This window comes from Narcine bancroftii, chromosome 3 (assembly GCF_036971445.1).
Source record: "Narcine bancroftii isolate sNarBan1 chromosome 3, sNarBan1.hap1, whole genome shotgun sequence".
Lineage (NCBI taxonomy): Eukaryota > Metazoa > Chordata > Chondrichthyes > Torpediniformes > Narcinidae > Narcine > Narcine bancroftii.
Window position 1 is genome coordinate 164,776,489 of NC_091471.1, and position 27,408 is coordinate 164,803,896.

A 27,408-nucleotide genomic window follows, 5' to 3' on the forward strand; every position below is an offset into this window, starting at 1 on the left:
TGGAGCTACTGTTTCAGTTCCAACAAGCTTCTCCTGGCTTGTGTCACACAGTCCAAGACTCCCTTCTGTCTCTCTCTCTGTCTGAAATTCAAACTGCCAGCAGCATGTCCTTCTTTCTCTCACCTACAAAACCCCCAGTCTTCTCCAGCAGACAATAGGAGTTAGTCTTATGCTCCCATCTGTTGTTTTAGGTAAAGAAGAACCTCTTAATGACCTCTGAATGAGCACTTTGCAGAGAGGTCAAAAACCTTGCAAAAAAGTCCAAAGGAGACAACCTGGCTCTTCCAAGACAATAGTTCATTCAATTTATGACATAATTTCAATTAGAACCTACTTTTGAAATGTGCATAGCATTCTCCATAGTTTCTGTAAAGTCACTGAATATGAATTCTTCAGTATTTCAAATAAGATCTGTTTAAAATGTGTGTATGTAACCTACTCTAATTTTACCACTTTCTCTCCCAAAAATATTCCCAAATATTCCATCACAATAGTCTAAAGATAAATGCAATTTTGTATACAAAGACATTGTAATTATCATGGACGATTCTGCACCGAGAAATTCTTGGTTGCTGGGGAAAATTGTGGATACAGTTCCGGACAAGAAAGGTTTCGTTTGCAAGTGCGGATTAAAACCAAGACTGGTTACTTCAATCGACCTATTACTAAAATCTGTCTTTTACAAGAAGCAGAAAGTTTTGATTTTTAATGTTATATTTAACATATTTACTTTGTATCTGTAATAGTAATCATTATATATTAGCTATGTCTATTATAATAATTAGGGGCCGGAATGTAAAGGTTAAAACCTTGTTTTTGCTTCTTAGTTAATTTTGTGCCTATCTCTTTTAAAAGCAATGTGGTTTGTAGTGTTACCATAGTGACTATGACATCATATGTCATAATATCGAAGCAGACCAAGAGCTTGCATCTCATTCTTGGATGAACCATGAAGGAGACGTGAGCTCGAGATACTTTTCTTTGAATTCATCTTATTTCATCTTATATTGTTTTATTTTGTCTATTTCTTTTTATATCTGCTTAAAGTTGAATATTGTTATATCATTATACAGTATGTTTTGTTTGTTTATCATTATGAAAGTGTTAATGTGAAGTAATTCAAAATGTTTATCCATTTTATCAACAAATTAAAGCTACTTAAAGCTGCACCTTCAAAGTTTGGTTTATTGAATTAATAAGATAGTAATTCAGTATATCATCCTCACATTTCCTTGAAATTGGGAAATACCCTTCATCAAATACCTGAAAAGGACTGCAGATGCTGCAATCTTGAGGGAACAAAGAGAGCTTGGAGTGACTCAGGAGTCAGACAGTATTCAAGGAGAGAAATGGACAGTCAATAGTTCTTGTCACATTTGAGTCTCGATGAATGATCCCAAACCAAAATGTTACCTGACTATTTCTCTTCATTGATGTTGCTTGACCCACTGAGCCTCTCCATCCTCCTTTTGTTCACACAGTGTGATGGTCTTAACCCTTTTACTTTGTGGGACTGACTCCAACAGATCAATTTGTGCAGAGCTCACAGATCGCATTATATCATGCATCAGGCACTGCCCAAGGATGAATAGATACATCTGCTTTTGAAAGAAGAACTGATTGAATAAACAACCATGAAATGTTTGAAATCTGAAATGCTGATATGAATAGTTTGAGTGTTCAAGAGCATGCTCAGAGAAAGCATAACAGGAACAGGATGAACTCAAGGAAAAGATCTCCCATCATTCTCCAATGCTCCAGGCAATAAAGTCCTAACCTATTCACCCTTAAAAGAGATAAAGGAGCAAATCAGCAGAGTGAAGGGGTGTCTAGGTCTAGGTTAAGGTGAACACTTTGGAATTACCCAAATGGATTTTTAAGATTAAAAATACTAACCAACGCAGATTGCATCTCAGCATCCCTATATTTTCAATGCACTGAGCAAATTCTTGAAAATAATATTTTATTTTGTGAACATATTTTTAAAACATATCATCCAGTTCTCATGTTCCCAGAGAAATAAATGTAATTTGAAGAGCTTTCATGAATCAATTGGAATCTCACAATTTCAAAACTCACAGGAAAATTGAATCTTCAACCTGTGTAAAAGATTATAATCTGAGGATACACAGTATTCTCAGAGTTTTAGGTTATCAGAGAAAGTAGTAGTCCACACAATAGCACCAGAATATTAGTATATTCCTCATCTGCCACTTATTTTTGAACATTATGCAAACTCAGGCCCTGGTCGTGCATTTTGAATGGAAGATGATACTTGCCAGTCACAGTTGTTTCAGAAAAGAAACTCATACAACACTTACAAGAACATGCATGCTCATCCGACCAGGGATTGCCTCCACTATACCACTGCTGCAGTGTGCTTCAACTGCAAAATGCTGGTAATACACCCAGAACTATAGAAAACTACAGCACAGAAACAAGCCCTCCGGCTCTTCTAGTCCATGCCAAACTGTTGGTCCACCCAGTTCCACAGAATTGAACCAGGGCCATACCTCTCCCATCAATGTACCCATCCAATCTTCTCTTAAATGTAAAAATCAAACATGTATCTATCACCTCTGATGGGACCTTATTCCACACTCTCACCATCCACTGAACGAAAATGTTTGCCAGAATATGTCCCTTAGATATTTCACCTTTCACTCTACAGCCATGTCATCTCGTTCTTGTCTCGCCGAACCTCTGCTTGCATTTACACTATTTTGCTCCATCAAATCTCCCTTCAGTCTCTGATGTTCCAGGGAATAAAGTCATAACCAATTCAATATTTGTCTAGAACATCCCAGAAACATCCTTGTAATTTTTTTTAATTCAATCTCAATCTTATTGATATCTTTCCTTCAAATAAGTGACCTAATCTGCACAAAATACTCAAAATTGGACCTCACCAATGTTTTATGCAAAAATGTTAATCAGGAAATCTGTCTAAAGCTTTGATTTCTGAAGGAATGGTTATTCTGGAAGCGGACTTGTTTTTAAAATTGAGAACATGTAGGTGACAATGTGGAACCTCAGAAATCACAATCCCCAGATACAGTGTTTTACTGTCATTGCAAGGTGAAACCATTGTGTGGCTAAAGGAATCTCTTTTCTATTTACTATGGTGATAAAGAATGGCAAATGAGTGCAAATACATATTTTCTTTGGCATGTTAAACCTCTGATCATGATTCTGCATGCCTGATCAATCACAGATCAATTAGTTCTCATTTCAATATCTTTTTTTCTCTCTGCTGCACTATGGTGACTGAATGCTGCATTTATTATCTATCTATCTTTTGTATTTACTATCTACTTTTAACTGAATGCAATACTATATATACAATTGAACTTTTATTGAATTATATTTTCGGCTACAGCAAGTCAGGATTTTAGTGCATTTCTACGTTGTAGATTTCCATTCTCCTTTTTTGAGCAAGCAAACCTTTTGTTCTGAACTTTTTACCTTCAACTCACTAAGTGACAAAAACTATGGTTTGTGATCGATTAGCTCACCTCTACCCTTGGTGCGAGCAGATGGGGAAGAATTAGAAGCAGTTGTCAGTTCTGAATTCAATCCAGGGGCAGAATAGAGGCAAAACAATATAAATGAGGACTTGATGGCCAAGAGGAGCGGGAATGAAAATCAAGCTGACAGTCATCCAGAATCACTGTACCCAGGCTGGGTAGGAAAAAAAATGTAAAATCACAAGATATGCAGGAATCAATATTTATGGAGCTCTAATTCAAAATGCAGATCTCTTAAGCAACACCTGTGGTTCCCAAATCCGACATTTGTTAATATCGGTGAAACATAATCCACCACACAGTTGGTGCTTTAATGAAACCATTTCAAAGTGCCTATGGCATTATGCTTTGATTTGTTTTATGTTCAACTAACTGGCTCAGCGGAACTGTAAGAAAACTATGAGTCAACGAAAAGCTTCCAAAAATCTCATCATACCACTATTATTTTGCACAATTTCAACAAAATAAATACACATTCAAACACACTATTGGGCACTGCTGACTTTGGATCATTAATTTAATTAACAACAGTTCAAATATGCATTGCAGATGGCACAGTAAATACACAAAACATGGCAATAAAGCTTTCAGACATTTTTGAACTATTTATCACTCAACCAAGATAATTGTTTTCATAATGGCTTTGTTATTCATACAGCAGACTCCTTTAATTATTTGATATTGCATCTTGAATAAAGAGAGAATTTTCTGATCTCATTATTTGCTGCTTTAGCAGAACAATTATTTCAATGCTCAAGCCAAGATATTAACATTGTCAGGGTGATGGACTCATCATTATTCCTTAGTATCAAGATACCTTCAAACAATCCACTCCTTAAGCTTCTGAATCCTCAATTTTGGAACTATAGATCACAGAATTCCTCTCCTACCCATTTAATCCTTAGAATCCATGGAAGGTTGGTGCCTTTACAAATATCTAATCAATCCAGTTCACTTTCAGGTGAGTCTTGGACAACCTGTAATCCTTGCCATCGGGATTTCAGGCACCAAATCGACCTGCATGAATTAGTCAGATTAGCAATTGCCAAGAGGAACAGCACAGCAGAAGAATGGGATTACATCATCTGGACTTGCACTTTTCTCCCACTGAGGCTCCTTCTGGATCAAAGAATCAGCAGGGACGATGCAGATTCTACTCTTAAAGAAGAGGTCATCAATGGTTTCTTCTCTGCCAAAATTTTAGAATCTTTCCCCACATCATCAACTCTTGGAACTCTTACAGGGTGGATCAGGATCATTCATTAATGCATGGCAAGCTTCAACAAGATTTACCATCATCTGTCTACCACCAACTTCCCACCCCTGCCCCAACCCCAACCACTTCCCCCTCCCCCCACCAAAAGAAGACATAATATAGTTGAACTTGATTGCTTCCACCATTTATTCTGCTATTTTGAAAATGAGCTTTTCCCCTTTATCTGGTCAATATTTATCCCTTACATTAATATGTCCTGTGGTTTTTATCAATGCTCTCTGTGGGGGTATGCAAATTGGCTTCCATGTTTTCTTCAAAGAATAGAAGCTTTCTTCAAAATTGACCATTTGGCATTTTGCACATTCTGCAAAGTACGTCAAAGTTGCTATGCAAATACATGCCTTGCTTACAATTGTAATTGGATATAAATCCTTCTGTTCTTTTTGTTGTCCAATCACAACTCCCATTCTGGCAACATATTCGATAGTCACACCTTTCCACATTGATTAGTCAGGATCAATAGACATAAAAAAAAACCTTGATTGCAGCATATAAATAGATAATTGACCAATTCATTTTCAAGATGGCAATGGATTCTTTCACTATTTACTAATCATAAATATTTAAAAATTGTTAAAATTAGAGCAAATAATTGAAGGTGTTAAACTGTATTTTCAATGTATAAAATTATTAAACAGCTTGATTGATGGATATCTTGAACACACTGTTTCAAAGGAACAATCTCTCATCAAAACAAACCTCATGTTGAGCAAACCACAGAAGATGCAATTTGGCTCTCCACTCAGCTCTGGATCACCTTGAAAACAGCAATTCATACATGCTGCTGCTCTTCATAGACTACAGCTCCGCCTTCAATACCATTATTCCCTCAGTGCTGGTCAAGAAGTTACAAACTCGAGGCTTCTGTACCCTCCTCTGCAACTGGATCCTTGACTTTCTCATCAGAAGACCACAGTCAGTACAAATTGGAAACAACGACTCCTCCTCACTGGTCATCAACACAGGTGCCACCCAAGGATGTGTTTAGCCCACTGCTCTACTCATTATACACCCATGACTGTGAGGTCAGGCACAATTCTAATGCCATCTACAAGTTTGCTGATGACAACATAGTTGATGGCGGAATCCCAAATGCCAATGAGGAAGCGTACAGGAAGGAGATAGATCAGCTCACTGAATGATGTAACGACAACAACCATGTGCTCAACGTCAGCAAAACGAAGGAGATGATTGTAGTCTTCAGAAGTTAGGGGAACACCTCCCAGTCGACATTAAGTGCTCATTAGTGGAGAGGGTCAAGAACCTCAAATTCTTGGGTGTCGACATCTCTGAGGATCTGTCCTGGAGCCTCCAAGTTGATGCAATCACAAAGAAGGTTCACCAGCGGCTATACTTAGTGAGGTGTCTGAGAAGATTCATTATGCCAACAAAGACTCTCGTCAACTTCTACAGGTGTACTGTGGAGAGCATTTTGGCTGGTTGCATCACTGCCTGGTATGGAGGTACCGAGTCTCAGGACAAGGATAAACTCCAGAGGGTTGTTAACTCGACCTGTGACATCACAGGCACCAGACTTCACTCCACTGAGGGCATTTACATGAGGCGGTGTCTTAAAAAAAGCAGCCTCTATTCTCAAAGACCCCCATCACCCAGGTGTAGAGCTCGTCGAAAGAACTAAAAACTTGTTGATCCAAACCAAGGCTTTTATTAGCAAAAGACAGGAGCTCTCCACAGGTGGCCGACCAGTCTGGAATGATCCGACCTGGCTAGGCACAGTCATTACATACATACTCTAGATACTGTAACTATATACATTGGTGATAGGTCTGTACTATCACACCAGGCCATGCCCTCCTGACTCCGCTACCATGGGAAAAAGGTACAGGAGCCTAAAGACAAGCACTCAGCAGCACAAGGACAGCCTCTTCCCCGCTGCCATCAGGTTGCTCAATAATCCATGAACCAAAGACACTGCCTTACTTTTCATTCACTATTATTCTCATTATTATTATTATTATTATTATTTTCATAGTAATGTTGTAAGATGGTTATAATCTGCATGTTCGCTCCATGTCGCTGCTGCAAACACAGAATTTCATGACTTGTTCATGACAATAAAATCCTGATTCTGATTCTGAATATCAGTGCCACAGAAGAGAGCTTTGCCCTTTTCTCTGAGGAAGAGCACTACAGGGGATGTAAAACAGGAAGATGTTGAAAAATCTGTTGACATATTCAAGAACTGTGGTGAGCTATCATGGGAAGTAAACTTGGAAAACCAAATAACAAAATCTGGATTATAAGAGACAGTTCTCGGCAAATTCTGCCAGGGGTTTAACACCAAACCTTGTCATACTGAACAATGACTTCTGTAATGGGACAAGCAAATTGCCATGGTATTCACACGATATAATGCTATTACCGGGCACCCTAGGATACAAGGAATTAAATCAGACATTGCATTGGCTTATACTGCCTTTACTAATATAAAAAAAACAGCAGTTGTAAGACAATTCCTTAGAAATGAAAATAATTGAGAGTAAAATCTAATTTATTAGAAGATATACTGGAATAATTTAATTTGGATCATGGCCTTACTGGTAACACTGCATGTAATGCAGTGTTTCAAAGCTCCAGCAACATTGGTTTGATAACTGCTTCTAGAGGTATCTGCGCAGATTTTTCCATTACCATGTGGGTGTCCTGCTCCCCTCCCACATCCCAAATACACTCTGGCTGTGGATTAACTCTGGCATTAGGGTTGGATGGCCATCAGGGATAAGGTGCTGGACACACGAAAGAAAGTGTCTCACAGGGATGTAAATGGGAGAACAGGATGAGGTGCAATGTTCTGTTTTCCAACCCAGATTCACAGGTCTAAATTGCCTCTCACTGCCCTAAGGAAATCAAAGAATGAGATAGAAATTGATTTGGGCAATTTCCTTCATGCTCTCCAAGTATGATTCTAACTAACCTGCCTCATAAACCAATGGGAAGAATTCAATGATTACCTCCTGAAGAATCTTCTTCAGCTTCAGAAGCATTGTCTTCACTGCTGTGCAATCTTGCATCATCAACCGTAAGGACAAGGGGTCAAAGCCACCAATGTTGTCTTCCTCCCTCAGCAGGGAACAGTCTGAAGATGTTCCACCAGGCCAATAGCTATTTCGAGCAGTTCGAATCTCCCCATATTCACCTTCCTTTGTATACAGAGACCTAAGGACGAGAAAAGGTGAGGGAATTATATCACATTCATAGTCAAAAGTTTTAGAATACCAGAGAACAAGGCCATTTTGACTAATGAACACATGTAGACAGTTAAAGTGCACTGAGAATATAATTCCGCATATTTCCTTATGACATAGGTGACAATTCAGCTCATTAGTGGATCGTAGAATCATCAGGTTTTACAGTTTGGAAACAGGCCATTTGGCCCATCTTGTGCATACCAACCAAATTGTCAGAGGTAAATCACAAAAATCTGTAGACACCGTGGTTGAAATAAAAACACAAAATGCTGGAGAAGCTCAGCAGGTCAAACAGTGTCCTTTATGTAGCAACGGGTAAAAATAGATAAAGGATACTTCAGATTTGAGCCCTTCAACAAGGTATGAACCAAATTGTCAACATAAGTTATTCCCATATGCAATACACAAACGTACTGGCGTATCTCAGCAGGTTATTCAGCATCCATAGGAAGTAAAAGGTTACCAAAGTTTCAGGCCAGGGCCCTTCGTCAAGAATGATGTACCTTCAGGTACTTTTTAAATGCTGCCCTCTCACCTTAAATCTATGCCCCCTATTTTTAGTTTCATCTCCCCTGGGAAAAAAGACTGATCATCTATCTTGTCAATACCTTGAATGGTTGTATAAACATCCATTAGGTTTCCCTTCGTCTTCTATCCTCCAGGAAGAAAAGTCCCAGCCCATCTAGTCTCTCCTTATAACCAACATGCCAGTCCTTATAAAGTTATCATAAATCTTGTTTCCACTCCTTTCAGCTTAATGACGTCCTTTCTGCAGCTGGCTGAGCAAAACTACACACAAAACTCCAATTTGTAAGGTTAAATCAAGATTATTCCAGTTCTCATCCCATTCCTTTCCCAGTAACTTTTTCTCTCTCACATGCCAATTAACAGAACCAGCTGCTTAAAGAGTGGGTAATTTACAACAGCCAACTAATATGCCAAAAAAAGTCATTGATGGGAGGAAGCCAGGGTACTTGTGGAAACCCTTAAGGATATGCCAGCTCATGTGGCTAGCATTGGAGGTTAGAACTTAAATTACATTGAAGCAGTCCTTCTGAAAAACCTGCTTCCAGGTGAGCTACACTTCCCTCCCATCCATGGATCACATTCTTATAAACCAAAAATATACTTTATTCACAATAAATTAGTTACAAAAAGGAAACCAGTTAATGTATTTTTACACCTATATATTCAGTCATATCTGTGATGTTTCTTTTATTACAATAAATAAACTTCAGTTCCTTTTAAAACAACTAGATTTATTAACTAAGAAAACAGCACTGAGGACAGAACATACACATGCCAGACCTCAGTGAAGGCATCCATCTTGAATCTACCCAAGATGCAACAGCATTCCTAAGATGTAACGTTCCCCAGATGCTACACACTCCATCTCTGACTCCTCATGCTGGTAGCACTCTATCATTGCATCCCCTTTTCCTTGAGATGTTTAAGTGGCGTGTCTCCAGGTTATAGCTCAAGAAATAAGACACACACAACAAGGAGTGCAGTTGACTTGCCGGTGATGCGCCGTTATCTGGTTGAGTTGGGTTCCCAGGGCATTGGCCAAGGCTGCCCATAGATTGGAGGTAAATTGGGCCCCTCTATCTGAGGTGAGATGTTCTGGGACCACAAAGTGTGCCATCCAGTTGTTTAGCAGGGCCCTAGAACATGTCTCGGTGGATACCTCAGGTTACAGGTCTACAATAATGAGCAGATATTGAACACCCTGTGACACTGATAGTGGGCAAACAATGTCCACGTGTATGTGGCTGAACTTTCACTGTGATGGTTCGAAAGTCTGGAGATCCTTGACACGTGTCTGGACCTTAGCAGCTGGACATTGTGTGCAAGTCTTTGCCCACTGGCTGACCTCTTTTTGGAGGCTATGCCAGATTAATCGGTCAGCTACCATTATGACAGTGGTCCTAATGGAGGGGTGTGCCAGTTTGTGGACCATGTCGAAAATTTGTCTTTTCCATTTGGCTGGGATAATCAGGCATGGCTTTTGTGTCACACAAAAGATTCATTTCACCTGGGCCGATTGGGATGTCCTCCAGCAGCAGGCCGGTTACTGCAGTTCGATAAACAGGGATGTCGAGATCCACTCGTCTTGTTTTTGCAAGGACCATGTGGTCGATGCCTATAGCGGGCATGTATGGTGGAAATGGCAGGTCGGGACAATACGTCAGTCACCACATTGTATTTTCCTGCAATGTGACTAATGTTGGTGGATAATTCTGAAATACAAGAAAGGTGTCTCTGTTGCTTGCCTGAACATGCATCTGAAACTTTGCTGAAAGCAAAGATAAGTGGTTTATGGCCAGTGAAGATCTGGAATTTCCTGCCCACTAGGAAATATGGAAAATGCCTCACTGCCAGGTACAGAGCCAACAGTTTGTGGTCGTAAGCACTGTATTTCAGTTCTGGTGGCTGGAGATACATGCTAAATAAGGCTAGTGGCTGCCATTGTCCATACACCAGCTGTTCAAGCACTCCCCTGACAGCTGTATCAGAGGCACCCATTATGAGGGCTGTTGGGGTGTCAAGCCTAAGGTGCACCAGTAGTGTTGCATTGGGCAGACAGTCCTTAGCAGAATGGAAAGCCTTAGCTACCTCATTCATCCACATAATGCCTGTTTTATGTCTGGAGATGAGGGAGAATAATGACCTCATGATGTGAACTGCTGCTAGTATGAATAGGTGGTAAAAATTAATCATATTGGCAAATTCTTGTAGGTTCTTGACTGTATTTGGCAGAGCAAATGACTGAAAGGCCTTTACCTTCTTGGGTAGTTCTTTTTCTTTTATAGGTTCAGCCTGTCAGGTGCTTCGACAACTCTTGGGGACCATCTTAACGAAGGTGCTTGCGTCGGGACTGCTGATCCACTACTGTCTAGCATGGGTGATGTTTCCTCTGTTTCTGTGCAGGCAGAATCCTCTATATTTATCTGTTCCTGCAGTATCTCTGGCATTTTCAGCAGGTTCCTTCGATTCCTCCTCAGTATTTGATCCTCCTCTGTTCTGACAGTGTAGGATTTTGGATTTACTTCTCCCAGAACAGTAGCCTTTTTTGTCCCAAGTGTTGGAATCTCTCAGTCTCACTGTGTCCTGTTGTGCCAGTGGCACCAACCTTCTTGCTGACTGGTCAAAGTTTGCCTTTTGTCTGCCTTGCAGATACTTTATTTTCTTTTATTCATCTCAGTTCTTGTTTGGGTCTGCAGGGTAAGGAAGTGTGGTGCTTAGTCTTTTTTCTTTGGCTTGGCTTCGCGGACGAAGATTTATGGAGGGGGTAAAAAGTCCACGTCAGCTGCAGGCTCGTTTGTGGCTGACCAGTCCGATGCGGGACAGGCAGACACGATTGCAGCGGTTGCAAGGGAAAATTGGTTGGTTGGGGTTGGGTGTTGGGTTTTTCCTCCTTTGCCTTTTGTCAGTGAGGTGGGCTCTGCGGTCTTCTTCAAAGGAGGCTGCTGCCCGCCAAACTGTGAGGCGCCAAGATGCACGGTTTGAGGCGTTATCAGCCCACTGGCGGTGGTCAATGTGGCAGGCACCAAGAGATTTCTTTAGGCAGTCCTTGTACCTTTTCTTTGGTGCACCTCTGTCACGGTGGCCAGTGGAGAGCTCGCCATATAATACGATCTTGGGAAGGCGATGGTCCTCCATTCTGGAGACGTGACCCATCCAGCGCAGCTGGATCTTCAGCAGCGTGGACTCGATGCTGTCGACCTCTGCCATCTCGAGTACCTCGACGTTAGGGGTGTGAGCGCTCCAATGGATGTTGAGGATGGAGCGGAGACAACGCTGGTGGAAGCGTTCTAGGAGCCGTAGGTGGTGCCGGTAGTGGACCCATGATTCGGAGCCGAACAGGAGTGTGGGTATGACAACGGCTCTGTATACGCTTATCTTTGTGAGGTTTTTCAGTTGGTTGTTTTTCCAGACTCTTTTGTGTAGTCTTCCAAAGGCGCTATTTGCCTTGGCGAGTCTGTTGTCTATCTCATTGTCGATCCTTGCATCTGATGAAATGGTGCAGCCGAGATAGGTAAACTGGTTGACCGTTTTGAGTTTTGTGTGCCCGATGGAGATGTGGGGGGGCTGGTAGTCATGGTGGGGAGCTGGCTGATGGAGGACCTCAGTTTTCTTCAGGCTGACTTCCAGGCCAAACATTTTGGCAGTTTCCGCAAAGCAGGACGTCAAGCGCTGAAGAGCTGGCTCTGAATGGGCAACTAAAGCGGCATCATCTGCAAAGAGTAGTTCACGGACAAGTTTCTCTTGTGTCTTGGTGTGAGCTTGCCGGCGCCTCAGATTGAAGAGACTGCCATCCGTGCGGTACCGGATGTAAACTGCGTCTTCATTGTTGGGGTCTTTCATGGCTTGGTTCAGCATCATGCTGAAGAAGATTGAAAAGAGGGTTGGTGCGAGAACAAAGCCTTGCTTCACGCCATTGTTAATGGAGAAGGGTTCAGAGAGCTCATTGCTGTATCTGACCCGACCTTGTTGGTTTTCGTGCAGTTGGATAATCATGTTGAGGAACTTTGGGGGACATCCGATGCGCTCTAGTATTTGCCAAAGCCCTTTCCTGCTCACGGTGTCGAAGGCTTTGGTGAGGTCAACAAAGGTGATGTAGAGTCCTTTGTTTTGTTCTCTGCACTTTTCTTGGAGAGGTGCTTAGTCTACATCTCATCAAAAGCTCCATGGGTGACATGCCATGTTCAAGTGGTGAAGCTCTGTAACTTCATAGAGCTACATATGGATCTGAACCACTGTCTTGTGCTTTCTTGACTGACTGTTTAGCTATGTGAACTCCTTTCTCTGCTTTGCTGTTTGACTGTGGATGCAGAGGATTTGAAATCAGATGTCGGAAATCATACTCTTCTGCAAAAGTTATGGAATTCTCCATAACTGTAGCATGGTCGATTGTCACTGTAGACAATTTGAGGAATTTTGTGTTTTTCAAAGATCAATTTCATACATTTGGTCACACAAGCAGTAGACATGTTAATAAGCAGCGCAATCCATCCATGTGGAACAGATCAGTCCCTACTTTCTGCCATGGTTCTGCTGGTAAGTAAATTATGATCATGGGTTCCTTTGCCTGTTTTGTGTGATGTTTCGAACAGGTTTAACAGCTTGAAGCCATCCTGTCAATGTCAGCATTTATCCCTGGCCAATAAACAGCAGTTCCGACCTTCCTCTTGCATTTTCCAATTCCAAGGTGCCCCTCATGCACTATTTTCAGTATCTTTTGACTCAGTGATTGAGGAATGACAATTCTGCTCTTTCTAAGTAAAAGTCCATTGAGTTTTGTCACTCTGATGTTGTAGTATGGCTGACATTCACTTCTAGGTTATTCTTCATTCAGATTCTTGATGACCTTCTATAGAACTATGTCCCTTTCTATTTAGCTGCAATCTACTTGGATTTCATGTCAGATATGTTATGCCAGTGGCCCCAACCTTTTTGCTGACTGGTCATAGTTTGCCTTTTGTCTGCCTTGCAGATGCTTTATTTTCTTTTATACATCTCAGTTCTTGTTTGGGTCTGCAGGGTAGGGAAGTGTGGTCTCATCAAGAGCTTCATGGGTGACATGCCACGTTCAAGTGGTGAAGCTCTGTAACTCCATAGAGCTACATATGGATCTGAGCCACTGTCTTGTGCTTTCTTGAGTGACTGTTTAACTATGTGAACTCCTTTCTCTGCTTTGCTGTTCGACTGTGAATGCAAAGGATGCAATGATCAGATTAATGTGGAGATTCACATCTGCCTCTGTGGAACTCTTATTGTGTGCTTCACTCTGCATCATTGCTCTGGATAACACATCAGCTAACTCAATAAGTTTCCAATTCAAAGTCATCAGTCCATCAGTCTTGGATTCTCAGCAATATTTCACAGAGATTTTTCTTGATTATTGCTATTAATGACATGGTCTGTGTCTGCCATGAATATTAGTAGACCATATACATAACTGTAGAATTTCTCAAGTCCATAGATCAGACCTAGACACAATTTCTCGATCTGTGCTTATCAACATTCAGATATGGTCATCATCCTTGGTGAGTATGCTACTGGGCTCCAATCTTCTCCTATAGCCTTCCATTGTTTGAAGCATCTGTGGATATTCTCATCTTTCTGTATGCGTTAAAGAATGTCAAAAGTACTGGTTCTGTTGTTAGAATAGTCTTCAGTCATCCCCATTCTTCCTTATAGTTGGCCATCCACTTGAATTCACATTTGTCCTGTCACAACTTCCTTAGGTACATTGTTTTTGAAGACAAGTTTGGAATGAATTTACCAATGAAATTGATCATTCCCAGCACTCTCAATATGTCCTTTTTTAACAGTGGGTCTGGGCACCTCGAGAATTGCTTTTACCTTATTCTTGTCATGCATTTTTATTTGCCAGAGGCCCTGGGATGCATCCAATTCAGTGAAATTGCACCGGCCATCTCACTTGTAATTTCATCCCTGGTTGGAAAATGATAATGTTCCCTTTTATATTGGCATTCAAGTATTTTGTATCTATGCACATGCGTAGGTCACCATTCTTTTTGACACACACCATTGAATTCACCCATTATGTGAGCTCTTCCACTTTCTTTATGACCCTTAGGGCCATCATTCTGCCACGTTCCTGTTTGATCTTTTCTTTTAATGGAATTGGAACCTACCTTGGGGCAGTTTAAACCTTTATTTAAACAACCTCCATTCATAGTCAACATTTCCAGTCCATTTTGTAGCTTTATGAGTTTTTAAGCTCTCTATATTTTTACTGCTGATATTGACTGTTATTCACTATGCACACTGTGGGGTTTTTTCTTGCACTCCTGTGCAATGCAAAACTTGGTTGTTTCTTCCACTCTTGGCTGTTTCTTCTACTCCTGGTACCAGGTGATATTTCTTTTATTATAATAAAGAAACTTGAGTTCTTTTTAAAACAACTAGATTTATTAACTAAAAAAAAACAGCTCTAAGGACAGAACATACACATGCCAGACTTCACTGGAGGCATCCATCTTGAATCTACCCAAATTGCAACAGCATTCACAAGATGCAAAATTCCCCATATGCTACATACTCCATCTCTGACTCCTCCTGATAGTAGCACTCTATCACTACAATATCTATACATTCTCATAAATGAACATTGTTCCATTTGTTCTCTCAATACACCATTACCACCGCTGTGGCACCTTATTGTTTCTCCCCACTCTGTTAGTTGAGGAACTTTCCCCTTAGTGTCAGCCCCTCAATGCCCGGTAATGGGAGGACTCTAAACTGTGGTCCTTCCCCACAGTGCTCTCGCTTAGCTCCACCAAGCCTCAGTGCATCCCTCAGCACGTACTCCTGCAGTCTGAAATGTGCCAGTCAGCAGCATTCCTAGACCAACATCTCAATATGCTGAAAGACCAACAGGTTTTGTTCAGACCAAAGTGTGTCTTTTATCAAGTTGATGGTCTTCCAGCTGTTCTGGATGGCAGAGTGCGTCCCTGGTAACAGCCCATCGATCAGAAAGTCCTCTGTCTTGCAGCTGCCAGGGAAGAACCATGACAAGGACCCATGCTTTCTTCTCCACAAACTCTTAGTGAATCTGCATTCAGCAAAGGGTGGACAACCATCTCCACTCCACTGCATTCATCTCTAGGACAAGATGTGTGGTGTGTGATGTTCCAGTTGTATAGGAAGGATCTGATTGGGAGGGCTCCTCTCACTGACAGCCAGGCCAAGTTCTAGTGCTTGTTTGTGAGCCCTAAAGATGAGGCATTCTGCCAGATGACCTGGATGGTTTGCTCAGGGAACCATCCCACCAGGTCCATCCAGGGCTCATCTCTTCGTTTCTCTAAGATGTTCTAGGCTGACCACAGCCTGATGGTCTTGTGGTCGAAGGTGTTGCTTTGGAGGTATTGGTGTGGCAAAGTCCAGCTGACTGGGACATTGCATGGCAATGGGGCCAGGCCTATCCTTTGTAATACCTGGGACAGGTAAAACCTCAATACACAGTGGCACTTGGTGCCCTCTTACTTTGGCTCCGTGCACAGCCTGATGAAGTCACACATTAAAGTGGTCATAAGGATGAGCACCATGTTGGATGCTCCTTTGGACCCTATCCATTTGAACCCCTATATGAATCGGAAAATTGCTCTGGTGAATAGGCCACACCTGCGCTACAGACAGCAGTACCAAGATCGCCTTGCATCCGATGACCAGGTTTTTCTCTGTTAATGACAGGGATTGCCATGCCCAAAGACCCGATTTTTGGTGAAACTTTGCAATCTGCTCCGACCAATTCTTGATGTATGCCTCAGCCCCTCCAAACTAGGTCCCTAACACCTTCAGATAGTCAGATCTGACTGTGAAGGGGATGATGGACTTGTCGGACCAGTTACCAAAGAGCAGAGCTTCGCTCTTCTTGCAGTCTACCCTGGCACCTAATATGGACTCAAAATGCCTACATATGCTGATCAGTCAGCAGACCAATAGTGTGTCCAAACAGAAGGTGGCGATGTTGTCCATGTACAGGGAGGCTTTGACCTGAGTGTCTCCACTACTTGTTTCTAATGGATTTGGCAAAGGACTCTATGAAGCACACTAAAAAAGACTGGAGACAGCAGGCAGCCTTTCCTAACTCCAGATGTGATGGGGAAGCTATCTGTTTTCCACCCATTGATCTGGGCTGTACTACGGACGTCTAGTAGAGCAGTTTAGTCCAATTCCAGACAACCCCCCCCCCACCAAAGCCCATTTTGGAGAGTACATCTATCTTGAGTGTGTGTGATATCTGGTCGAAGATCTTTCTCCTGTTTTAAACTGACCAACTAGGTGTCCAGCCCACTGCCCTGCATGTAGGTGATGGCATCCCTAAGCAGTGCAAGGCTATCAGAGATTTTCCTGCCCAGAACTGTGCAGATCCAAGGGCAGGCTTGACTCAGGTGGTGATGGCCTTGGACAGGATTTTGTGGTCAACGTTTAGCAATGATATGGGTCTCCAATTCCTGATATTGTCCTTCTCCCCCTTCTGTTTGAAGATGAGGATGATGATGCCCTTCCTCATGGAGTCTGACATGCTTCCTGCAAGGAACATAGCTTTGTAAACTTCTGGCAGGTCTGGGCCCACCCCAGTGACACAGACCCATGTACAACTCAGTTGGCAGGCCATTGCTTCTGGAAGTCTTACTCAAACCAAAGAAATGGATGGAGTCCATCAGCTCTCCCGACTGGTCCAGACATTTCCACTTGCTACAACATTCTGTCTGTAGCCTTCATGTTGCACTGTTTAGCATAAAAGGATCTACAGATCATCTGAATGCCTGACTGCAAGGATATGACTGAGCTGTCCTCTTCCTCAAGTCTGTGGATCATAGAGCTCCCTCTTTTGGAAGAAGAAATGTGAGCACATCTCATCCTGCTCCACTGTGTGGACTCAGGATCAGAAGATGATCTTGGAGGACTCTGAGATGAACTGCAAGGCTTACTGGCACTTCTCCACTCAAAGTTCCTCCCTCGCATTCAACCCTCTTGACTGCAGAAGGAGGAGTTGCTCCAAGTCAGTGTTGAGTTGGCTCAGTTCCTCGTCTATCTTTTTTGCCCTCTGAGTACCTTTGAGGTTAAAGAACCTCGTGATGTTCTCCTTGGTTGCTTCCCACCATGCCACTGGGGAGTCAAAGAAGGGATTCCAAGCTTGATGTGCATGGGGTATCTCTGCATATGTGTGGATGCCCCCTGTGTGCTTGCATATCTTACCCACAGGAAGTCCAGAAGGAAAACATCAGACAGTATGGGCACACATCAGGTCATGATTCCCAATCAGCTTCCACAGGAATTTTACCATGCATCTACACTTTGTCCTTCTCTTCCAATTTCTAGACTACAAAAACATAACACTAATCAGGGCATCATTCATTGCTGGAACTTTATTGGCTAAAATACAAAAGCTGAAACTGAATCATTCAGACAATTTGGACAAAATGTGTCTCAATGGATTGCCAACTCTATCTGGAAAACATCTGCAAATTCAAATGCCTTGGACTCAGTCCATTTTAAACTGTTGCAGTTCTGCCGGGAAAGTTAACAGTCCAGCAAAGTTGAGCCAAAAATACTGTGGCTGCATACTCTGTGAATGTTGGTCTAAATCTTTACTACCATGCTGATCGATCATTGGAAACTGCATGTATAATGAATCAAGAACAGAGTTAACACATTTCAAGATTCAAGAGAGAACGTTGTAAGGTTGGGATTATTAAGATTGTGTGGAAATGTTTGGAGATAATGTTTCACTGTAGAGATGTACTTTGAGAGGGGCCAGATGAGGGACATAGACATGGGACCCACAGTTGCCCACAGTCTATTGGCTTCTGGTCAGACTGCTTGACTAGGATGTAGCTAATCATGGATTTTTACTCACCTGGCAAACTTTTTAAGTTTGAGAAAAGTGTTGAGTGAGTGAAAGAGAGTGAGACTGAGTGAGAGCATGAATAAGAGTGTCAAAGATAAAAATACTTAACCAACATTTCAAGACTGAAACATTGGGTATTCCTCTTTATCTTTGCTAGAAAAAGTACACTGTTTGATCAGCTAAGTTTCTCCAGCATTGTGTTTTTACGACAACCATGGTTCTGCAGAGTTTTGTGTTTTACTTCTTTTAACAATGTTTGTTTGATGGGCATCGCTGTGAGTGTGAGAATGGAGCATGAGACTTTCAGTGTAGTTTATCACTGTCTTATATGGAATTGCTTTTTCTAATGCATATGACAATCCATTTGGTTAACCCAAATCTCAGAGATTTTAATCTCCGATTGATACATTGTTCACTGCCGAGCCAACTTCTCTGTTCTTTTTCAGCAATCACTTGAGTCTGAAGATTGACATGGGGTGGAGATGGTTGAAAGCTGCAAGTTCTTTCAAGTAAATATCACCACCAATCTCTTCTGGACCAATTATGTCAATGCTCCAACTAGGAAAATACACAAATTATTTTACTTCCTCAGAAGCTGAAGGAAATTTGTCACATCTCCAGTATCCATGACCAATTTTTACAAATGCATCGTAGAAAATGTCCCTTGAGGTGGATCCTGAGGTACGAAAATTGATCTATTGCAGTGGTTCTCAACCTTTTTCTTTCCACTCACATACCACTTTAAGTAATCCCTATGCCATAGGTCCTCTGTGATTAGTAAGGAATTGTGGGAAGGGTAAGTTGAGAACCACCATTCTAGGTCCATTTCCTTTGGAGTTAGGAAACCATGCACATAATGAGTCAATTAGGTACAATTTAAAAAGTGGTTTTCAAACATTTTCTTTCCACTCACATACCACCTTAAGCAATCCCTTACTAATCAGAGCACCTATGGCATAGGGATTACTTTAAGTGGTACGTGAGTGGAAAGAAAAAGGTGGCGAATCACTGATCTATGGTGTCAAAGAACCTTACATTTATCAGTCAGTTTAATGCAATGGAAGGGGTGGGGTTGCAGAAAGAATGGTGGGATAATGTAGGAATAGAAAGTGAAATACCCAGTAGGTCAGGCAGCCTCTGTGGATAATGCAGGTATTGTTTCATCAAAAGGATCACAGCTGCTGAAGTACCTATTGAATGAAATCTGTTACATTTGAAGCTTTTGAGGCCATACTTATAAAGTACAGGGTCGCTACCAAAGCTCACAGCACCAAGCCAATGGTTGATAAATTGGAGAAATGCTTTATTGCTGGAATTCAAAACACATTGGTAAACTCTATTCAGCATCTCTCAGTATTCTGCGTGAGACTAGATCTTTGTCCAGCCACGTCAATCAATTAATTCCATCGCACATGTTCAGTGAACAGAAACAGTCGTGGGATGCATTGTCATGTAAAGTTCCCATCAATCAGGCAGTGGCCTTCAGGAAGGACCACCATGCAGCAGAGGGAGAGATCACCCTTGGAGATATGAGAAAGGCACAATAAAAAACAGCTGGTCATTCAGCGCTTTGGATGTGCTCTAGCAGCAAACAAGGTCACAGCTGATCTTTCAAGTTCAATGTCACATGTACCAAAGTTCAGAAAGTTTGCTTGGTGAACAGTCCAGACAGAGATCCCATGAAAGTAAAATGCAATGCAGGAGTGCGGTATTGCAGAGAGAAACCATTTGATATGTAGCGAAGGCAACATAAATTTTACTAGTAAAAACATAATGCTAGAGAACCTCAGCAGGTCAAACTTTATGTAACAAAGATCAAGATACATAACCAACATTTTGGGCTTGAGCCCATCATTAAGGAATGGACGAAATTTTACAAAGTGGGCCCTTCAATGAGGACTCTAATCTTCTACAAACATTTCCTGCATTGTCACTGTATCCCAGGATTTCTATTTAGAATCACAAAAATGTATTACTCTCAGTTTTGAACAAATCTATGCCTCAGCCCTCCAGCATAGAGAATTTTGAAGAGCACTTATTTCAAGAAGCTTACAAAACATTTTCAAGTCAAACATTATCAATGCTTACATAACAGCTTATTTATTCCCCTTTTAAATTTAAATTCAAACATACAGCACGGTAACAAGCCCTTCCAGCCCACAAGCCCATGCCTTGCAAAAACACCAATTAACCTATAATCCATGTACATATTTGGAGGGTGGAAGGAAACGGAGGAAACTCAGACAAAACCCACATAGACACGGGACAACATACACACTCCTTGCAGACAGCACTGACATGAACTCAGATCACTGGTGCTGTAATAACGTTGCACTGACCACTGTGCTGACTGTGCCACCCCAAACATATTTACTTTATTTAGAACATGGGTTGTAAAAAATCCAGCACAGGTACAGGCCCTTCTGACAATGTGTATGCCGAATATGATGTCAAAATGAAACTAAAATTCTGTTGTTTGTACTTGATAGATATCCTGCCATCTCGTTCAAATTCATGTGTCTATTTAGAAGCATCTGAAATGGTACTGTAGTACCTGCTGTCAGCCTGTTCTGGACACCTACCACTGTCTATTAAAAAAAGATCCACGCATTTCTCTTAAATTCCACCTTCTCCTTCCTCACATTAAACATCTGTCCTCAAGAGTGTGACACTTTGCCAAGGGAAAAATTCTGACTTTCCACCTCATTTAATGCCTCTCATGGTTTGATAAACTTCTATCAGGTCATCCTTTAGCTTCCAACGCTTTGGAGAAAACAAACCCAAGTTTGCCAAACCTCTTCCCATAACTTACACCCTCCAAGCCATGCAACATCCTAATAAGTCTCTTCTGAATCATTTCCAAAGCCTCCACATCCTTCTTGTGTTGGAGCAAACAAAATTACACAGCAAGTGTCCTCATTGTCCCTGTGTTTAGCTTCTCATGTACTACATTTGCTTAGGGAAATTGCAGGTGAAAACAATTTTCCTGGTGGCTTGTAACACTTAAACCCAACCTAACCACAGCCATAAAGTCTGAAACTACTCAGAAAATGTACTTTTTTTTAATATCCAGCCTCAACAAATCCAACTGGGATGTTACAGCTTTATTCTGAGAGCGAAGGTAATATAAAGAAGTGGTCAGTATATTGGGGAAAACCTCCTACTCGGAACCACCCCCATTCATGCCCTCTCACTAGATGCAGTAATTGTAAGCAGATGAGAGTCTGCAGATGCTAGAATCTGGAGCAAGGACCAATCTACTGTAGGAACTCAATGGGTCAAGCAGCATCAGTTGGAGGAAAATAATGGTAGATGATTTGGGTCGGAACCCTTCATCAAGAATTTGTGTATTTCCTGTTTTTTCTTCACACTGCATGAAGTTGTGATAAAAAGTAGTCCTTACCTAACAACCTCAGATCACACCTTCTCCAACTCATCTTGGATTGATTTGCAACCCCCAGCTTTGTGGACCTTCCTCAATGGCACAATGACTTACTGCAAGTTTTCATGGATTACAACATTGGGTGTGGGGGTGATGCAGTGATGAAGCTACTAGACAGGTAATCAGGAGTTCAAATCCCAAAAGTCTGCAGAAGAAACAAAGCACCCTCACTAGCTGCAGTCTGCTGGAGGCTGACTAATGTGAATCAGGTACAGGAACTGGGATTCAAGAGGGGGCTGAGAGGAAGAAGGGTTCCCAAAGGGCCTTGGGCACTGAAAGCTTCCTAATTGTATTGGAGGGTTTGAAAAGGAGTCTGTAAGACTGAAGAGGCTGTTGGAGCACTGGAGGTGCTCTATTTTGCTTTGAATAGTCTTTGCCTATATTTTAAAGGGAAATAAATTGGATTCTTGATATTCAGATAAGTGAGAGGTTAGATGGGAATTCTGAATTCTGAATTCAAAACTAACAATTTGGAATTGCAAAAAGAGTGATTTGGTAATGATAGCCACATTGCTATTGGATTGTTGGAACCCAGCCAATTCACTAACATCTTTCCAGGAAGGGATTCTATCTCCCTTATCTGGTCTGAATCAGGTAATACCTATGATTAGTTATTGGACTGACTCTCGTAAATGCCCCTTGAAATTGCTAGGTAAGTGCTCAAGATTAATTGAACTGTGTTCAGGGATGGGCAAGAAATTGCTGGAACCTGACCAACAAACCAGTAAGAAGTTCTATTGTTTCTCCTACAGTACCTCTGGAAAGTGTTATATTTCAAAAAAGGTTTGCTGAACTATTTTGAAAGTTGTACTGGTTTCTGTTCCTGAAACCCACACATGTTCACAAATCACTGCGGCACGAGAGATACTCTGGGATGCTGTATGACCTTTATGTATTTTACTCAGGGAGCAGGCAAGCAGCTCTCAGTACACTGGAGAAGCCTCAGCACCTCACCCCACTGTTCTTGTCCAAAACACATCATAACAACCCAGCAACATCTGCTGTGGTGAAAATCACCGGCAAACATCAGCAGCTGGAAAGACATCCAATACTTCGGTTTGCAAGTGGTCATCAGTGTTGGACTGCCATCTGCTGTCTGCTTTTGTGTCTGCAGATCTAGATGCAAAGGGGAAAAGTTTGGAGGGGATTCATCTAAGACATGTATTTAAAGTGAGGGAGAAAGGTTTAAAGGAGATGTGTGGGGCAGGTTTTTTTTATTTACACAAAAGAATGGTCATTACCTTGTACGAGCTGCCAGGGATAGCTGTGGAAGCAAACATGATAGTACCAATTAAAAACCTTCTCAGACTCCAGAGGAGAAGGAGACTGGCACAGGGTAGCAGAAACAGAACATCCCCTATTGGGAAGAAGAAGCCTGAGAGATGAACCAACAGGAAAGGTGACAACAGCAGTGGACCATTGAGGGGGCTCAGCTACTGATGGACCCATACAGGCTGTGGGTTGTTGACGATGTGCTCGAATGACCCACACAGGCTGCGGGCTGTTGGCAACTTGCAAACAAAGCACCCTCACTAGCTGCAGTCTGCTGGAGGCTGACTAATGTGAATCAGGTACAGGAACTGGGATTCAAGAGGGGGCTGAGAGGAAGAAGGGTTCCCAAAGGGCCTTGGGCACTGAAAGCTTCCTAATTGTATTGGAGGGTTTGAAAAGGAGTCTGTAAGACTGAAGAGGCTGTTGGAGCACTGGAGGTGCTCTATTTTGCTTTGAATAGTCTTTGCCTATATTTTAAAGGGAAATAAATTGGATTCTTGATATTCAGATAAGTGAAAGGTTAGATGGGAATTCTGAACTCTGAATTTAAACCAAATTCCCATTATCCTGTGGAATAAAAAAGAAGCCTTCCATTCAAATTAAGATATTTTTTTCTTTCCCTGGGGCAGGGGGATCTAAAACTGGAGAGTATTAATGCAAAGTGAGAGGCAAAAATGTGAAAGGCACCTGAGGGGTACATTTTTCACACAAGAGGGTGGTGTGTATCTAGAACAAGCCAGCAGGGAAAATATTGTATTGTTGAAAAGACATATAGACAAGTGCATGGATAGGAAAGATGTAGAGGGGATATGGGCAAAAGACAGGGTCTAGCTTGGTCAATAGGGACAGATTGGGCTGAAGGGCCTATTTCCTTGCTGTAAAACAGTGGCTTGAAAGGCTGAGAGGCCTGCATTTGCCCTAATTCATAAGTAGAAACAAGTAAAACATGACAAAAATAACTAACTGAGTAAAACACAAAAGTCTGCAGACACAGAGATTGTTGTAAAACAAACACAAAAATAGTGGAGGAACTCAGCAGGTCAAGCAGGTAAAGATATATTACTAACATTTTGAACCTGAGCCTAGAACATCAGTGATATATATTTACCTTCTATGCATGCTGTGAAACTGACTGTGTTCCTCCAGCAATTTTGTGTAAAATGAACTACTGTAACTGTATGGCTTCATAAAGACTGAAAAGAGTTCTATGCACCTCCACTTCTTAATCACATGCCCAAGAACTTGATCTACATGCTGGGGTTTTTTTCTGACCTGAAATTAAACATTTTCCCAACAATCCAATGGATAGATTTGAGGTACATTTTAATGAGGTTAAACTGCTGTGGTTTAAACAAGCAGTTTCTTGATGCTAGAATTATACTAGACACTTTGCAATATTACCTTGCAATGTAAAATACTTCATTTAGCTGTTGAACATCAAACAAATGGGGAGACTGAGGATTAATCATTCAGTGAGATCAACAATAATTGAAGCCAATAGACCCAACAGAATAATATTAAAATAGTAAAGAGCAAAGAAACCATTTAGCTGTGGGAAGCACTTATAATTCTCCTCAGCCACAGGGTCCTGCGAGTTTAATGAATCCATGAAATAGACCTTATAGCGGCTGGATAATCTTATTTCATTTTCCCATTAAACTAACAAGAGCGTAAACACATTATTACTTTGTAGATCCAGCTTCTCGGCCATTTCACCTGCAAAATAGCAAATTGCCATTAACCCAATTTTTAATGGTATTAACATTCAATTGGAATCATATGCTGTCTATACCAAATTCAAGATACAGAGGATAAATGAATGAAGCTTCCAGGCTCATGTCTATATTGGTTGCTAAGGTTCCACGTTGAGACATGAAAAGCACCACAAATCCCTCATTGACTCAATAAATGTTTTTTTTCTAATATGCCTCAACTCCACTGTAGATTTCAAGTTCTAGAATCTGATCCCTTTGACAAAGAAATCCAATAGCTCTATTGCTGAAATGAATTGACTTGTTTCTATTGTCACATGTTCTGAGATACAGTAAAAAGCTTTGTTTCTGAGCTTTCCAGGCAAGTCAACTCATACAACTGATAGTACAATAATTTAATATATATTTGTGCATGTATGACTGTTTGTTTCTCTGTTCTCCATGCAAATCAGTATGGAGCAATCTAGAATTGTCCAAGGAGGTTCAGTAGGGGTAACATTTGATGCTGAATGTCATGGCCTTTAAGGTCATATGAAGTTCAGAAGTTTTTTTTTAACCAACTTGCACTGACTTTATTAAACAAGTATTTACTCGCACATTATTGTTTACTTTAATTGTGGTAACATTTGACGGTGAATGTCATGACCACATTGAATTTAACCTTTAAGGTCATATAAAGTTCAAAAGTTTAAAAAAGGTTGAACTTGCAACAGGGACACTTCAATTAGTTACAGTGTAAAATAAAAACAAGTGGCCGTACCCAATATGGATCAAAAAAAAAAGCAATACAACATTGGCAGAAGCTCTTCACAAGCCCGTAGAGTTAGACAACAGAGAAACCAAGAGACAACAGAGGAACATCAGTCTCGCCTCACTGTTGATGCTTCCAGACAAACAAGGAGCAGGCAGCAGGAAAGAGAATAGGAGTGATACACCCGTCTCAGTGCTCAAGCCTCCAGGCAGGCAGGGGGAAGGCAGCGGGAAACAGATCAGCAACACCAGGCCCACCACAGTGCTCAGGCCTCCAGACAAACAAGGAGCAGGCAGCAAGAAACTGTGAAATACCTGTGCCAGGTATTCCATGACCAGACAATAAGAGACTGCTGAGAATGACCATGAAGTTTTTTGGGGTATTTTGATTCAACTATGTAGTCAACAACTGAGTGTTTTTCCTGGGAAATGCTGGGCATACTGCTAGTAATAAATAAACAGGGAGATATACTAATAAATATAAAATGGTATAGGAAGTAGTGTCACATGAAATCAAGAAGTACAGGGTACAGAGAAAATGAGAGTTAAATATAGTGCAAGGCACAACCAGTGGTAGTTGGAGGAGAGCAGATGGGTGTTATTTACTTGGATTTCCAGGTGTTCAATAAGGTGCTGCATAAAAGGCAAAGAAGAGGAAGGATGCATGGAGTTGGGGGGTGAGGAAAAGAAAACAGAGAATTGGGATACAGGGGTGTTTTTCTAGTTGGCAACCAGTGGTGAGCATGGTGACACAGAGATCGGTGCTGGACCTGCAACTGTTCACAGTATACATTAATGATCTGGAAGAGAGCAACTTTTCTCCAAAGAGTGTTGGAGGTTGAGGAGAGAATTTTATGGAAATATGTAAAACCATGAGGTGCATAGATAAGGTAAATAGATGCAGCCTTTCTTCCCAGTATATGGAATATTTAAGGGAAAAAAGTAAAAGGGACCTGGGGGAGAATTTCTTCCAAATAGAAGGTTGTAGATATGGGGAATGAGCTGTCCGAGGAAGTGGTGGGAACTCCAAATGGAATAAACACACAATGAGTAACAATACAGTGATCAATATTAGACAATAACCTTTGCCAAAATGACAAACTCCAGCTTTCAAGGGAGTGTCTTGTTAAGTCCATATTAGTGGTCCTATAGCTTAATTGAGAACAAACTTAAATCATGCAAAATTCCCTGTGTAATTTCTTGTTTAGGTATTGTCGTCAAAGACAGTGACAAGGAGCTTGTCAGGGAAAATATTACAGCGGTGCCTAGGAAGGATAGATTAGAGGGCACATCCACGGAGGCTATTTGGGTGGAACTGAGGAGTAGGAAAGGAGAGGTTACACTTGTAGGGGTGTATTATAGACCACCCGGAGGGGACCGAGACCTAGAGGAGCAAATCTGTAGGGAGATAGTAGATATTTGTGATAAGCACAGGGTTGTAATTATGGGAGATTTTAATTTTCCACATATAGATTGGGAAACACATTCTGTGAAAGGAATGGATGGGTTAGAGTTTGTGAAATGTGTGCAAGATAGTTTTTTACAACAATATGTAGAGGTGCCGACCAGAGAAGGAGCAGTGTTAGATCTACTGTTGGCAAATGGGATGGGTCAAGTGACGGAGGTTAGTGTTGGCGAGCACTTCGGGTCCAGTGATCATAATGCCATCAGCTTCAATGTCATTATGGAAAGAGAGAAATCAGGGCCAAGGATTGAGGTTTTTGATTGGGGAAAAGCTAGATTTGAGGAGATGCGAAAGGACTTGCAGGGTGTGCATTGGGACAATTTGTTTTATGGGCAGGATGTAGTAGAGAGATGGAAGTCTTTTAAAGA

General features: G+C 41.4%; 1 protein-coding gene across 14 annotated transcripts in view; it reads right to left on the reverse strand.

The window, feature by feature from the left end:
- Positions 1 to 27,408, reverse strand: part of ccser1 (coiled-coil serine-rich protein 1) — a 1,096,421-nt gene that overhangs the window by 455,309 nt on the left and 613,704 nt on the right. For all 14 annotated transcript variants that reach the window (XR_011353899.1, XR_011353900.1, XM_069925708.1 and 11 more), the window contains one exon: positions 7,776 to 7,980. Coding sequence is in view for 12 of the 14 variants with exons in the window: in XM_069925708.1 (XP_069781809.1) it covers positions 7,776 to 7,980 (205 nt within the window). In the remaining 2 variants the exon portion in view is untranslated. The remainder of the gene's footprint in view (positions 1 to 7,775; positions 7,981 to 27,408) is intronic.